The 14103-nt window shown below is 42.3% G+C and overlaps 1 protein-coding gene across 3 annotated transcripts in view; it reads left to right on the forward strand.

The window, feature by feature from the left end:
• NSUN6 (NOP2/Sun RNA methyltransferase 6) overlaps window positions 1–11805 on the forward strand; it is a 31981-nt gene extending 20176 nt beyond the window's left edge. For all 3 annotated transcript variants that reach the window (XM_066627095.1, XM_066627094.1, XM_066627096.1), the window contains exons 9-12: window positions 2292–2436; window positions 4084–4232; window positions 7420–7545; window positions 11211–11805. In XM_066627095.1, the coding sequence (XP_066483192.1) occupies window positions 2292–2436; window positions 4084–4232; window positions 7420–7545; window positions 11211–11417 (627 nt within the window). In that variant the 3' untranslated portion in view covers window positions 11418–11805. The remainder of the gene's footprint in view (window positions 1–2291; window positions 2437–4083; window positions 4233–7419; window positions 7546–11210) is intronic.
• The last annotated feature ends 2298 nt before the right edge of the window (window positions 11806–14103 follow it).

A 14103-nucleotide genomic window follows, 5' to 3' on the forward strand; every position in this document is an offset into this window, starting at 1 on the left:
TTACTGTGTCCCCCATCTCTCCTAAAGTCATAAACAAGATGTGACCCTGATGCAAACCTCCCCAGCCATCATTGAAGACCAGTCAAACAATTCTGCAATAGCTGAACCAATGATCTGACTCAGTAGAAGGCTCAAATGAAAGAGCTTAAAAGGGCGAAGAATCTCTTGCATTCTGTACTGTGCTGCAGGACAAATGTTTCTGAAAAGATTGATAAATTTTAGCACCCCTCTTATAGGCGTATCACCACAGCCTTGGAACAAAATATGCAGATGCAAGAAAGTGGGGCTGGGGGGGAATATATCCCATCCTGTCTTTCCCCACCCCACTCTCCCAGCTTCTTCTGTTCCGCCCTCCCGCCACCTTCTCCCATCCGCTGCAAACCTACCCACTCCAAGTGAGGATTCGGTTCTAGTAGGCCAGCAAACGTCCTCGCGCCAGCCTAGCCTACTTGCAAACGTGCTTTATCTGCAAAACTCCTGGAGACCTGTGCCAGCCAAACAAGCATTCTGGATTTCACTTTGAAATGCTTTTCTTGTTTGGGTGATTGTCTTAGAAGAAAAGTATAGAAAGTGCACCATTTGCTTCCTGTCAAGGCATTTCATCCTGCAGGTGAGTGTATGAAAATGTCTTGTAGATATGAGTCAAAAGTAGCTGTTTGAGTAAGCGGAGACAGCATAACATGCATTTTAGTTATAAAAGAGGATTGTACAGTACATAAATGTCAGATGAAGTAGAAAGGTTCAGTGGGCTGTAGTGAAATGTGCTTCTAGTTGTGGTCTTTGCATTAACAGGGACTATGTTGTAGCCAATTGTGTGCATACAGAGAAGCCATGCAATTTGTGGTTTATGACAGCCACTTTGATAGAAACATACTCACTGGAGTGTTAGCCTTTTAAATACGGGGAAATGGCCACCACACATAAGTCATTCATGAGGCGAAGCCATAACATTTACTAGAAACACTTGTTTACTTAAGTGTTTGTCCATGGTAATAATGTGTCATACTGTTTGTTTCTGTCCACTATCCCCACGTTATTTATTTATTGCTTTATTTTTATTTAATGGACATGGGTTTTTCCAAGTTAGCACATCAACATTTTCATAAAATGTAGGATGTAACAGTCTATGTCTTGAAGTATTTTAAAAGAGAATATTGTATAGAATGTTCTTTGTAATGTATAGAATATAGAAGTAATTTCAAATGTGTAACTATTGTACACCTGCTATATTTTGCAGTAATCTGAAGTCTGCCATTGTAATAGCTCTGTGCAAGGAATGCTGGCTTACATTGTAATATGATACTATCAAACCAGGGCATTTAAAGTGATAAAATAGATGTAATTTATGCTTCATCAAACAGCCTCGTTCAAAGAAAAATAAAAACTTGTTTGAGCCTTCCCAAGTATTAGACCTTCTTTCCTACATTGCCTATCCAGTTTCAGGATGCAGGAAATGATTCTTCTCTTTTCTGTTACAACAGACTGTAGTGTAACCACATTAGGATGTAGCAGAGGGAATTATGGGAATATGATTGATTTTGCATGAACTCCAGCAGTTCCTTAAGTTTCCTTAAGGACGTTGCAAATCTATAAGTCCAAGCACCTCATTTAGAGCAGGGGTGCCCAAACCCCGGCCCTGGGGCCACTTGCGGCCCTCGAGGCCTCTCAGTGCGGCCCTCAGGGAGCCCCCAGTCTCCAATGAGCCTCTGGCCCTCCAGAGATTTGTTGGAGCCCACACTGGCCCGATGCATCTACTCTCAGCGCAAGAACAACTGTTTGACGTCTTGCATGAGCTGTGGGACGAGGCCTCCCTCTACTGCTTGCTGTTTTACATCTGTGATGCAGCAGTGGCAGTGAAGGAAAGGCCAGCCTTTCTTTGTACAAGGCCTTTTATAAGCCTTGATCTGTTGCAAGACCTTCATTCATTCATATAAGTTCATCTTTAATATATTCATTTATGGAAATTTATTCAAATTTTAAATGTAAATTAATTCTTTTTTCGCCCGGCCCCCAATGCAGTGTCAGAGAGATGATGCGGCCCTCCTGCCAAGAACTTTGGACACCCCTGATTTAGAGCATAAAATGAAATAACCATTTTGGAATGTGAACATACTTGGATAACTTTACATCGCCACAGCTTGGTGGATTGCATTTTGGTCATGATTTGCAGTTACAAGTGTAATTTTTACCTGGTGTGTTAGGTAAAGAATCTATTACCAAGAATTTTCAGCAAGAGTTCATCAGGGTGCCATCATTCCTAATTTTTTCTTTCTTTCCAACATGTTTTTCAGGGGGAAGTGATAGCCATGGATAAGATAGCAGACAAAGTGAAAAAGATTGAGCAAAATGCTACATTGCTGAAGCTGAATTGTATTAAGGCATTTTGTTATGATGGAACGAAGGCCCTTGCTGTTGATAAGAGACAGGATGGACAAGGTAACATCATTTTTAAAAAATATTCTTGTGTTCTTGTGTTTGTGTTTTCAGAAGAAAATGAGGATTTTTTTCAGCAGGCCTTAAGTCCCTGCTATGATTTTTATGGATTCTGCTTTCTCCACAGCAAAGTGGCTTACAGTGAAATCAGAACAAAATAAATATAACAATCACAATTTATTTAAAACATTTATACCCTGCCTTTCCAAAAGCTCAAGGTGGCTTACAAAATTTAGTACATAAACACAGCATAGAATGATTAAAAAACAATTAAAAACTAGATCATTTTAACAAATGGTAAAATCAGACCTACTTAGAATGAAGCAATAACATTATTAAACAGAGTGATATCAGCTATATATAAGAAAAGCTTCTAATGTCAGTGAATTATGGTGTTTTACTGAATTTGTGATTTTTGTTAATGCACTTACCATTTTGTCAACAGATTCCTGAAATGTACTTGATATCGGTAGGCACTGCTAAATTTTAGCAAGGTTTTAGTCCTTGAGGTTGGACTAAACCTGGGGAACGTGTCACAGAACAATGTAGTTTCTGATGCTCCCTATTGTGTTTACCAAAGCTGGTGCCTTTATGACATACATTCTGCAAGAGAACGTAGTACCTGACGTCTGCAAATCTAGCTACTAGCGCAGATGCAGGCTTACTTTATGCAGATACAAGCTTAACTCATACATACTCATACAAAACTTAACTCGTACAAAACTTGGAGAAGTTTTGACCCACTGCATTATTGTGCAGCTGTAATTATTGTGCATTACCAATGCAGCTAATTCCAGATTAGCATGTGAGCTTCCTTGCACCAGGGCAAACTGATGTATGTTTTATCTGCTTTGAGGCAGCTAATGTCATGAATGGATTCCATTTTTGATCTAAGTAAACAAGTTTATATGTAAAAACTATAAGGTTGGAACAGACTGTAGTTCAGTGATAATGCATGTGCCTTGTGTATTGAGAGTTCTGGGTTCAGTACTTGGCGTCTCTAGGTAGAGCTGGAACAGACCTTTGCCTGAAATTCTGGAGAGGCACTGCCACTCAGGTTAGCTAATTCTGCGCCAATGGACAAATCTGACTTTGTGTAAAACAGCTTATCAGGTGATGGCCCTGATTCCTTGAGTAGTCTTTGAATAATGACCCAGTATGGTCATGGGGCAGGAAGTCATGAAAAGTTCTAGTGAGGTCATTCAACAAGGATTTTTCTTCAGTCCCTAGATAGGAGGCAAGGAACCTTTTTCAAACTCTCTTTAATCAGCAGTTTAAATATACTTTTCTGGGACCTTGCAGTTCTACTTGATGCCTGTACCCTAATTGATGTGCTTTGGAATCCCCAATAGTCCCACACAGCACCTTCTGCACAGAAGGAAGCACCTTCTGCACTATATTGAACAATTCAGACCAGTCAAGAACTTTTGTTTTATAAGAATAATTTGTATTTTCCAGTGTGGGTCCAAGACAGTCATTGCCTTCAATGCTCAGGGGTTTGAACAGTTATCTATTTTCATCTATTATTCCTTGGCAGTCAGTCCAAGTGCTTTTGTATTGTGCTGTCAAGAATCTAAATGCTACGCAGTGTTTTAAAACAATCAGATGTGCATTGGTTATAATTTTGAAATGGTGCTTACTTCTTTGCAGAAGGACCTCCATTCTTGCCTGAATCATTTGATGGAATACTTCTTGATGCTCCCTGTAGTGGGATGGGACAGAGACCAAATATGGCTTATCCCTGGTCCTTAAAGGAAGTGACTTCTTACCAGCCCTTGCAGCGCAAGCTCTTTAGAGTGGTATGTATTAATGGTAAAAGCAGCAGGTTGTGGTTATGTACCTATCTTGGGACTTGATGAGATAGACCGGTAGGTTACTTCATTTGACCACAGGTGTGACTCTTGCATAGCTGACCGGTTTAAAATTCTTATATGTGCACAAGCTCCCCAGGCAAAGCTCTTCCAAAGTTTTCCCTGCCTGGTCTCATCTTGATGTGATGTACTGTAAGGAAAAACTGGTTTCCATCCTTTGGATTATCCTAGTTTATAATCCTGGCATCCTCTCAACAAGTTCCTTCCATAAAGTTCTGTCCATTTGGACAGTAAACTGGCATGCCTTGAAAGTTGTTGTCTGTAGGCACTCACTTTTGCAAGCTGAAGCTAAGCCCATTGCAGAAATTTTAGGCATTATCCCGATCGCCCAATTAAAAAGGTGATCGGAGTTTGTTTGGCCTGGCCGGGACACGAGAGTCCCTCCCCAAGGGGGAGGGGGCTGGGGCTGGCAGCCACGGCGGACCATTTAAAAGGGCATGAGACCCAGCCCTCTTCCTCCTTTGCACCGCCTACCCCAGACTGTTATGGACCAGGGGGTTACACCCCCCCCGTTTGCAAGCTGCCATTGGTCACTTTGAGGGTAGGTGGTGCGGGTTAGGAGGCGTGAATGGGACTTTGGCATGCACCTTCAGGTGGCATAGAGAGGGCGGAACCCTATTTCAGTCCGAAGGGGCTCGGCAGCACGAGGACGTAGACGGGGCCCTGGCCAGGACCGCGGGGCACACCTCGGAGGCTCAGCGGCTCAAGGTGGCGCAGTCCACGGTCCGGCTGCCTTCCCCTTAAGGGACAGACATGGATGAGACACGCCGCCCAGCAGAGGTTTCTGGTACCGCCCAGAGGTCCCTCCCCGCACCACAGGGGCTTTTGCTGCCTCGGATGCTGCAGGTCTCAGCCTCTGCTTCTCTTGCTAATGTGAAAAAAGTGGCCCTTTCTCCCATATCTGTTGTCTCGAGTGTTCGTTGGACAGTGCGGAAACAAACACATTGACTCTGAGCCTTGTTTTTCAACACATGGTGGGCAATACACCTAACTGGTTGTCTAGTATTAACTGGGAACAGTCATCTTTCCTCTAACATGCTCGGGTCAAGACACATGCAAATGTTAAGCTGGTCAGGAAGAACTTTTTCTTTTCTTTAGAAAAAGCAACATTGGAGTAGGAATGTAACTAGGCTACGCCTAGCTCACTTTCTTAAACACTAGCATATTTTGTTAAAAACTAGTATGATGAGGTACTCCATTTTAAAATGTAAGTCCCTAGTAAACTTCTTTCTTCCTACAAAGGGGTTCCTACAAAGGGGTTCAACTTTTCCCAGTGCCCATTTAGCATAAGCATAGCTGTCTTCAGTGTATCCCCCAAAATGTTTGAGACTTGTATTTTTCTGAACCTTCATTCTGTATCCTCTTCCTGTCGTTAGGGGCAACCTACTTATTAATGTGGATTGTTAGCTTGCTTAACGTTCAATGTCTGGGCATGTTATTACTTAAAGAAGCCTAGAATGCCCCCCTCTCCCACCCATGCCCAATCAGTCAAAATGACACATTTCACATTTCTTAAAACTTCAAACCATTTGAAAGCTTAACTCTGGCTGCCAAAAGCTAGCCCAAATAAAACATCTTACATGAGCAGAAGTAATAAGAGGATACTTCAGCAGATCCAGTGGGAAGATGACTTGATGCCCTCTTTGCCTTGTCTCAAGACATCTTTTTTAATCTCACTGCTGTGCTCAGATGGAGGTTGGGAACAGCAGCAGTCATGATTTATTCAGCTGCGTTCTCTTGTGTATTGGAGTCTGCTGAGCCAAATGGAGTTTGGGGGGGGGGGAGGCAGATTAAATGCTGTGCTAGAGACCTTCAGATGTTTGTTTTTAAAGAAAGTCAGTTTTAGTGTACATACTCTGCCTTCCCTACAGGAGATGCATTTGGGAGCTAAGTTCACCTTCTGAGAGTATCTGCTAAAGATAATAGGTATTCAAGACAATTAGTGCATGAAAGGTCCGACTTTCTGTCTGACTCTTCAGGATTCACACGGATTGGTCAATTTCCATATGGGTTAGGGCAGGGGTGTCAAACTCATTTCATACCAAGGGCCGAATGGCATTCATAATGCCTGCTGAGGGCTGGAAGTGATGCCGTTAGGCAGGAGGTAATGTCATTAAACAACTCATAACCAAAAATTAGCACTTTTTCTCACTTAGGAATTCATTAACTTCAAATGACAGAAGAGAAAACATGCAAATCTTTATCATATTTCAAGATATGGGAGATCCCAATTTTCGTGCGGGCTGCCCTTTTAGCAGTAACACCTCAGCACTGCTCAGCGGCTGAGAGCCTGAGGGCCGAATAAAAAGCTTCTGCAGGCTGCATCCAGCCCACGGGCCTTATGTTTGACACCCCCGGGTTAGGGTTTGTTGCAGTTCATTTCCCTCAGAGACAATAGCTAAGTATATTTGACTTTAATATGAAGTGTGGGCCACATGAATAGAGCATGTGGAGAAGCAGCCACACTAAAGCATATGGCTTTGTTCTTTGTCCATATCACTTCTCATATTTAAACCATGCTCCTCAGCCAGGATTGACTGTCAAAGCTGTTCACAGTTAAAGTCTGTGCAAATGTACACTATATTAGGGGGCAGGGACAAAGTGTGTGGAGATCTTGTCTGTTCCATGGCAGTTAAAATCCTTGTCAAGATTGCGGGCTCTGCCCTGTAAAGGGAGAGGACAGAATGAATTGCTGACAGATGCAGAGGTAAAGTTGACTGATGGTAAAGAGAAGCAGACCTTCCGTTGATCCTGCAGAGCCTTCTTGCACCGTGTTGTTGGTGGGTGGTAATTTTTTTTTTCTCTTGCATAAGAAGTGGCTTGTAGTTCTGCCTAAATGAACTGAACTGAACTGAAAATGGACTGTGTAACTTAGTGTGCCAGGAGTTGAACTTAGACCTAGAAGATCTATGTTCAAATTCCTGCTTAGCATGAAGGGCCAGTCACTATCTCGCAGCTTCACCTAACTTATAGGGTTGTTGTGAGGACAAAAGGAGAGGAAGAACTATGTACACCACTCTGAGCTCCTTGGAGGGAGAGTGGCATAATGTGAAAAATGAAATAAAATGGAAATGTTGTTGATGCTGCAACTAGTAGAAATGTATTTTGTCCTTAGGCAGTGCAGCTCCTGAAGCCAGGGGGTACCCTGGTATATAGTACCTGCACCGTTACAATTTCAGAAAATGAGGAGCAAGTTGCCTGGGCTCTAGAGACTTTCCAATGCCTCCAGCTTCAGTCACAGGTAAGAACAACTTGTCATCGTCAAATAATATATCCTCTCATAGCTAAAGAATTCCCTATAGGCAAGAGGGAAGGAATAGTTTGGGGGATCCTTTCCAGCAGTATCCCCTAAAGTGCTGCAATTCTTAGCAGTTGCACGTATTAAGAACTGACAAAGCAATATTTTTCTTCCTTTCCATTAACCATTTCAGTGACAGTATTGACTGTAGCATTCCTGCAAAAGAGTTCTTTACCATTGTGGTGGTGGTGGCGGACTCAATTATTATTAATTTTATTGTAATTTATAAGATGCAAGATATGGGGCAGCTTTTACATCTGATGACTGCTATGCATTGATATGGCAGCTGCAGCAGTTTGGAAAATGAAGAGCTGCCGCCAGTAGACTAGAAGACTCCTTTATGATTATGTTTTGCCACAGTTGTGAGAGTTCCACATGTTTGTGGAATCACTGTATACATATGGTGTATGTTGCTTTGTGTGTGTGTTTAAATCGTCTTTGTTTTGTCAACCACTTATATTTTTGATTGAATTCTATAATATATATTGAATAAAAGGCGTACAGTTTTAGTCCTGGTTACTAAGAAAAGAGAGCTATTTGTGCCTGGTTTGAATCCCAGAAACGAAGCAGACATTTGGGCTCAGCTTTGGATATTGGGAATAGAGCATAGGCACACAGTGCAGCTTCCTCCATAGTTAGTGTTATGTGTCTCCTACTCCCATTCTGCATTTATTGCCCACCTTTACCCAATTCTGCATCTTTCTTTGACTTTGCTCCCTTCCTGTCTTGTCCCTGTCCCCCCCCCAACACTCCTACAGTCTTTGGCAGAATTTATTTAAATTCCATATCCTTTCAACACCTGGGTCTCGGAAGATGTAGAATTTGGGGGAACGAAGCAGTCTTTGTCTCACTTTATGAGAGAACACGGACCTTAATGTGTAGCTTTTTTATTTTCAACTTAGAATTAGAGCACATCTCCCATCACCATGGAAGTTGTGGCTAAGGAGTTGTATCCAAACCTTAGCTGTCTTTTGTGTCTCAGGATCAAAAGAGCCCTTGCTTCCTTCCATTTCTGTTCTTCCACCACTCATAAGAACAGCCCTGCTGGATCAGGCCATAGGCCCATCTAGTCCAACTTCTTATATCTCACAGCGGCCCACCAAATGCCCCAGGGAGCACACCAGATAACAAGAGACCTGCATCCTGGTGCCCTCCCTTGCATCTGGTATTCTGACATAGCCCATTTCTAAAATCAGGAGGTTGCACATACCCATTATGGCTTGTAACCCATAATGGATCACTCTGTAGTGGATCACTCATCACCGTGACCCATAATGAGTTATTTTTTTAGGATACCAGCAATTGTGAATAAAGAGTTGGAGGTGACTGTTTTTATTGCAACAAAACCTGTGCTGTCTTGAAAGCTGCTTTGCTGGAAGACATTTCACTGATCCCTGAGCAGTGCACATTGTACCTGGGCTATATCCAGCAGCTGAAATACCAAGTCCAAGTCCTGCAAGCTGCAATCTGTTGCCAGGTCAGCCAGAAGCTGCAGCGCTAAGTCAGAAGAGAGACCTGCTTAACTTTGCATTGTCCCTGGGTGCCTGTTTGCCTCCTATAAAGGGCAGTGGGAGGAGCAGATGGAAGGACAATATGTCTGTGTTGACTTATCTGAGACTGGATAGCCTGCTGATCCTGCAGGGAGAGTGGGCAGGGGGAACATCTGTGCCAATGAGCTTTCATGACTCTGTCGCCTTTCTCTGCACAGGGTTTGGCAGGTTGTGCTGAGGCTTTGTGGGTTAGCAGCCATTTGGGAATCATTAGCCAGTGTAAATATTGGTGCCCGACGTGTGATATTCACAAAATTGCTGCAGAGATGACACAGAACTGTAGAGAGCTGCGCAGAAGAGAGTTTCTTTCACAGCATGCAATGCCTGATAATTGTACGACTTTGAGAAGTTTAATTAGTTATACTTTGCTTCTCCCAGACCTTCACTGGCAGAGTGGCTAAAGGGATTAGGTTTTAATCTTGCAGGATTATACGGTTGAGACAGACTCTTAATTTGATAGCGGGTTTTGTATAATTTCTGTAATCATGCTTATCTTATTGCGTGCCTACAGGACATGCTAATACACTCTTCTTGTGTGGTTATAATTGTATTTCAAATGTCATGGCATAAATAATTGGAAGTGCTAGTATTGTCTATGGAAGCAAGGGCTAGAAGTGACTTTACCTGTATCATGCCAGGCTTCCTTTGGTTAAGCTTTTAACGGCATTAAGCGTCTTCCTACTGTTCTGTTAGGGAACAGACCAGTAAAGGAAGCAGGAACTGCCCAGATTGGAAAATGTAGCCTGCAAGTCAATTCTGCTAATTGTGCAGAGATCCACTACTTATTTGTAACTCTTAGCATGACCTTGTAGTGTGATGGAGGCAGGAAGATAAAATACGTACTTCCACAGTTTTGACTTTTTCGCCATAAAACCAATTGGTTTTGTATGGAGAACAAGTACCCTTTCTTACTGTGTCAAGTTGAGGGTGGGGCTCTCTACATTTTGCCCAATGACTTAGGCCTAGGATGAAGGGCAGGGACTTACAGGATAATGTTCCACTGTTGCTGTAGAGCTGAACAATCCCAGGCAGTTGGTCTCCTGAAACTTGATTCTGAAACCCAGGAACCCTAAATATTCTTTTTCCCCCAGTATGTTTGCGACTTTTAAAATGTGTGGCTGGCTTTTAGTAATTTTAGGTTACAGCTTAAGAATTTAAAATGCTTCCTGTTCTGCCTTAACCTGATCACTTTCTTTCTTGGAGCAGGTGTGGGCAAAATATCTGCTGCTAGCACTAATTAATTAATTTTATAACATTTGTATCTTGCTGACCCCCAAGTGGGATAGAGAGATGTTTACTAGGGGTGTAAAAGAGAGGCACCTGTGTAAGAATGTCTGAATAGTCAAGCTGGAAAAGCTTTTCCAATTCTGCTGTTGTTTGGGAGAAGGCACAATTGTCTAGGCATCCGTCTCTGACCTCCTGTCAGGATATTTGAGGGAGGGGGTTGTTGACAGGTATGTGTGGCTGTGGGCAGGTAATTCGTTTGCTGTGTTTTCTCTCCACTCTCTTGAAGAGCAGTTCCATTCGTTCTTAGCCCAAGTGCTTCTGAACATGTGGGAATGTAGATGCTTTCATTCCTAGGTCTTGGAAAATACCCCCCCCCCCCCGATAGCCACATAACATGATAAACCCAACCCTCCCTTCCCACAGCACTGAAACAGCTGAATATCAGTGTTCCATCTCTTCTTTGCTTGCACTGCATGGCAACCCTGAATGGTATGTAAACAGATCAAATTTGTTGTTCGTTACACAAGTACTGAACTGTTAGTCTCAATGATAGTAATGAAAGAGAACACATGACCATCAGTGCTGATGTCTCTCTCCGTGAACTGTCAGCATGTAATCTCCTTCACACTTAAGCTTTTCTAAAGCATTTCATTCCTCACCGAGGTCTGCAAAGAGACAAGTCAAAGGACGGTTTGGTTTTCTGCTGTGAAGATATTGCAAGAATGTGCCCACGGCAGGCGCTTTAGAGTACTGGGCTTTGTATTTTTAGTTAAATAAATAATGAACCAGGGAGCAATTAAAAGCAACTCATTTTTATTTTCCTCTCTCAAGGAGCCCCATATTGGAGGAGAAGGGATGATGGGAGCTGGACTGTCACCTGAGCAGCTGAAACGGCTGCAGAGGTTTGATCCATCTGATGCAATTCTGCGGGAAATGGATTTTAATTCATTGCAAGATTTTGGATATGAAGATCTGATCCGCCTGGCAAATAAGGACTGCATAGGGTTTTTTATTGCAAAATTTATAAAAGTACAGTGAAACCCGTCACTTGGCAACCGGGTGTAAAACTACCCTTTTCTGTTGACATTTGGAGCATTCCGAACTATACCTCGTACTGCTGCAGTGTTGCCAAGCCAACGGATTGACGACACCGTTGCTATGGCAGCAGTAAAATCTGCCAGCTGTTTCCCTTGGGAGCAATCCACAGGTTGGAGAAGCAAGTCTGCAGAAAGGGGCAGTTTCAGCTGGGAAGGTTCTGCTTGTTTTTCTGTTAGCAGCAGGTCACTGATTTTAGCAACTTGCTTCTTCTTCTGATTCTGTGGATGATTTATTTTCCATAAAATCTGCAGTAAGAAATGGGTTTTCACAGTATTTTGCACATTGCATAGAGTCAGTAATAAAAACATTTGGATCTTTGCAAATCCTATTCACTGAGTCCCCAAATTGTTGCTTTATGAAAGACAATTTTGTAGTATTAAAAGGGTGTTATCAAAACTGTAGAAAATAATTTTAACTGCTACAAGGGTATCTTGTTACTTTTATTATTAATCCATGTGAGAATCAGCTGATACCCTACAAAGCTTAACCATGTTCTGTTTCAGTTTGCTTTCCCTGGGAGTTCGTGTTCTTCTCAGGGAATGGAAACTTGAGAATTCCATGGCCAAATGTCTCATTTCTTTCTGGACAAATCCAAAGTACTATTGAGCTGAACCAAGGCAAATACCTCTATCTCCCATCTTTGGCAGTAAAAGGGTTGCATCTCAGGGACTTAATGCTCCCATCACTTTTCTTTAACAACAACAACAACAACAACAACAACAAATCCTTTCCAATCCTATGTTCACCTTTCTGTTGATCGTAAATATTCATTTGCCCAGTTTATAGATCAGTTTTCCACTCCGCTGTAACAAAAAAAGTTGGGTGAGCATACAGCCCCTCCTCTCTACCATTGTAAATGTTTATGCTGATGGAGGGGGGATGAAGTGGTGAGGCTCCAGGCATTAGACCTTCTTACTACTTTGGCTAGGTAAATTGCCAGCTGGGGATGGCAATTTACAGAGACATGCAGAGACTTCAGTAAAAGTGTTCCCTGCACCATCTCACTCAAGGCCCATGTGCTGCCTTGGTGGACCCACAATGTGCCGTTGTGTCATATTCCCCACTACTGTGCAAAGCTGGGCCAGGAGAACAGTCACTCTAGTAGTGAGCCAGCTGCTTTTGAAGCAAAGTCCTAAAGCAAATGACAACCATTTGTAGTGGTAACAGCTTCCCACAGTGTGCACATAGCCACTTGGAAGCCAGTTATCAGTGGCATCCTGTCAAGCACCAAGAAGAATTTCATTATGATGAGAGCTTAATGGAACATCCATGTTCACAGGCAAGAGGCAGAAACAACAAGGGAATGCTTGTGGTCCTGTTTGTGAATTCTTCAGATGCATCTGGCTAGTTACTGAACAAGTTAGAATGCTGGACTTGATGGACCGTTTGTCTGATCCAATAGGTTTAAAAAAATGTTCTTAATTACACACATCCAACCAACGCATCTGTGTTGTCAGTGCTTGGCAGCATGTAACAAGATAGCCAGCTATCCAAGCACTCTGGTAAGTTACCACTTGCAAAAATAAAGGCATCCACCCTGTACTGTGTGCAGTGTAAAGCTGTTACAGAATTGTATGTACTAAAATAGATAGGTTGTTATTTCCTGCTAAGACTGTTTTTGGCTAGTGTTGGTTTGCTTAAGTAGTGCTGAGAGACCAGTAATAGACCCTTTTTATAAAAGATGTAGGAATAATATAGTTCATATGCAAATAGTTCTGAAATACACAAAGGAAGAAAATAACCACGAGGCTTAAAAGAATCAGATTTAGTACTAGTCTTCTGTGCTGTAATTTCTTCATATTAGTTAAAGAAGATCAGGTCTCTGGAAGAGACATGATTCAGATGGGAGCAGTCAGGGAAGCCTTAATTTTTCAGCAGTGAGTTGCAGGTAATTTGCTGATTGACAGGAATTCAGCAAATTTAGAGCCTCTCACCTGAAATATAAAGCATGCATTCTTCCTTCTTTCCCACTCAATAATATTTTAACAATTTTTAAAAGAGTGTATTGTAGACACGATCCAACAAAAATTAGTCACAACTAAGTTTAATGGAAAGCAACAGAATGAAACATGAAAAGAAATCCCCAAGTAATGTATTTGTTGCTGGGTTATGTTGTTTCAGATGGGAGGGACAGATGGAATATCTAGATATGTCCCACGTGTTAGGATTTGGGTACAATGCCACCTGCAGAATTTAGGAGGGCACTGGAGACCCTCCTATCTGCCTTCTATGATATTTATAGGAGGTGTGCCCCTTTGTTCAACTTCCTGCCATTTCACACATATATTCAAGGAAGAAGGTGCAGTCTTAAGCTGGCTCTCTATTATGGCAGATGGGTGTGTCTTTTGATAGAAGGAAATGCTGGGTGGTGGAATTTCTCATAAGGAAAAGGTCTTCTGCTGGTTACTCACTGCTTGCTAGCAACCCCAGAATCCCATTTTCCAATTGTAAGAAGGGAGATATCTTTCTTTTTCCTGGGCATACTAGTCCTATATGTATAGGGAGCTTTTATGTGGGAGGGAGGCATTTAAAACATCCAGTCTCTTATGGTAAAGCTCAGCAATAGGCATAATATGAAGAACTTCTGACTGCCAGTAGAACTGCTGCCAGTGCCATGTGTTCTGCA

The sequence above is a fragment of the Tiliqua scincoides genome, chromosome 5 (assembly GCF_035046505.1).
Source record: "Tiliqua scincoides isolate rTilSci1 chromosome 5, rTilSci1.hap2, whole genome shotgun sequence".
NCBI classification, from domain to species: domain Eukaryota; kingdom Metazoa; phylum Chordata; class Lepidosauria; order Squamata; family Scincidae; genus Tiliqua; species Tiliqua scincoides.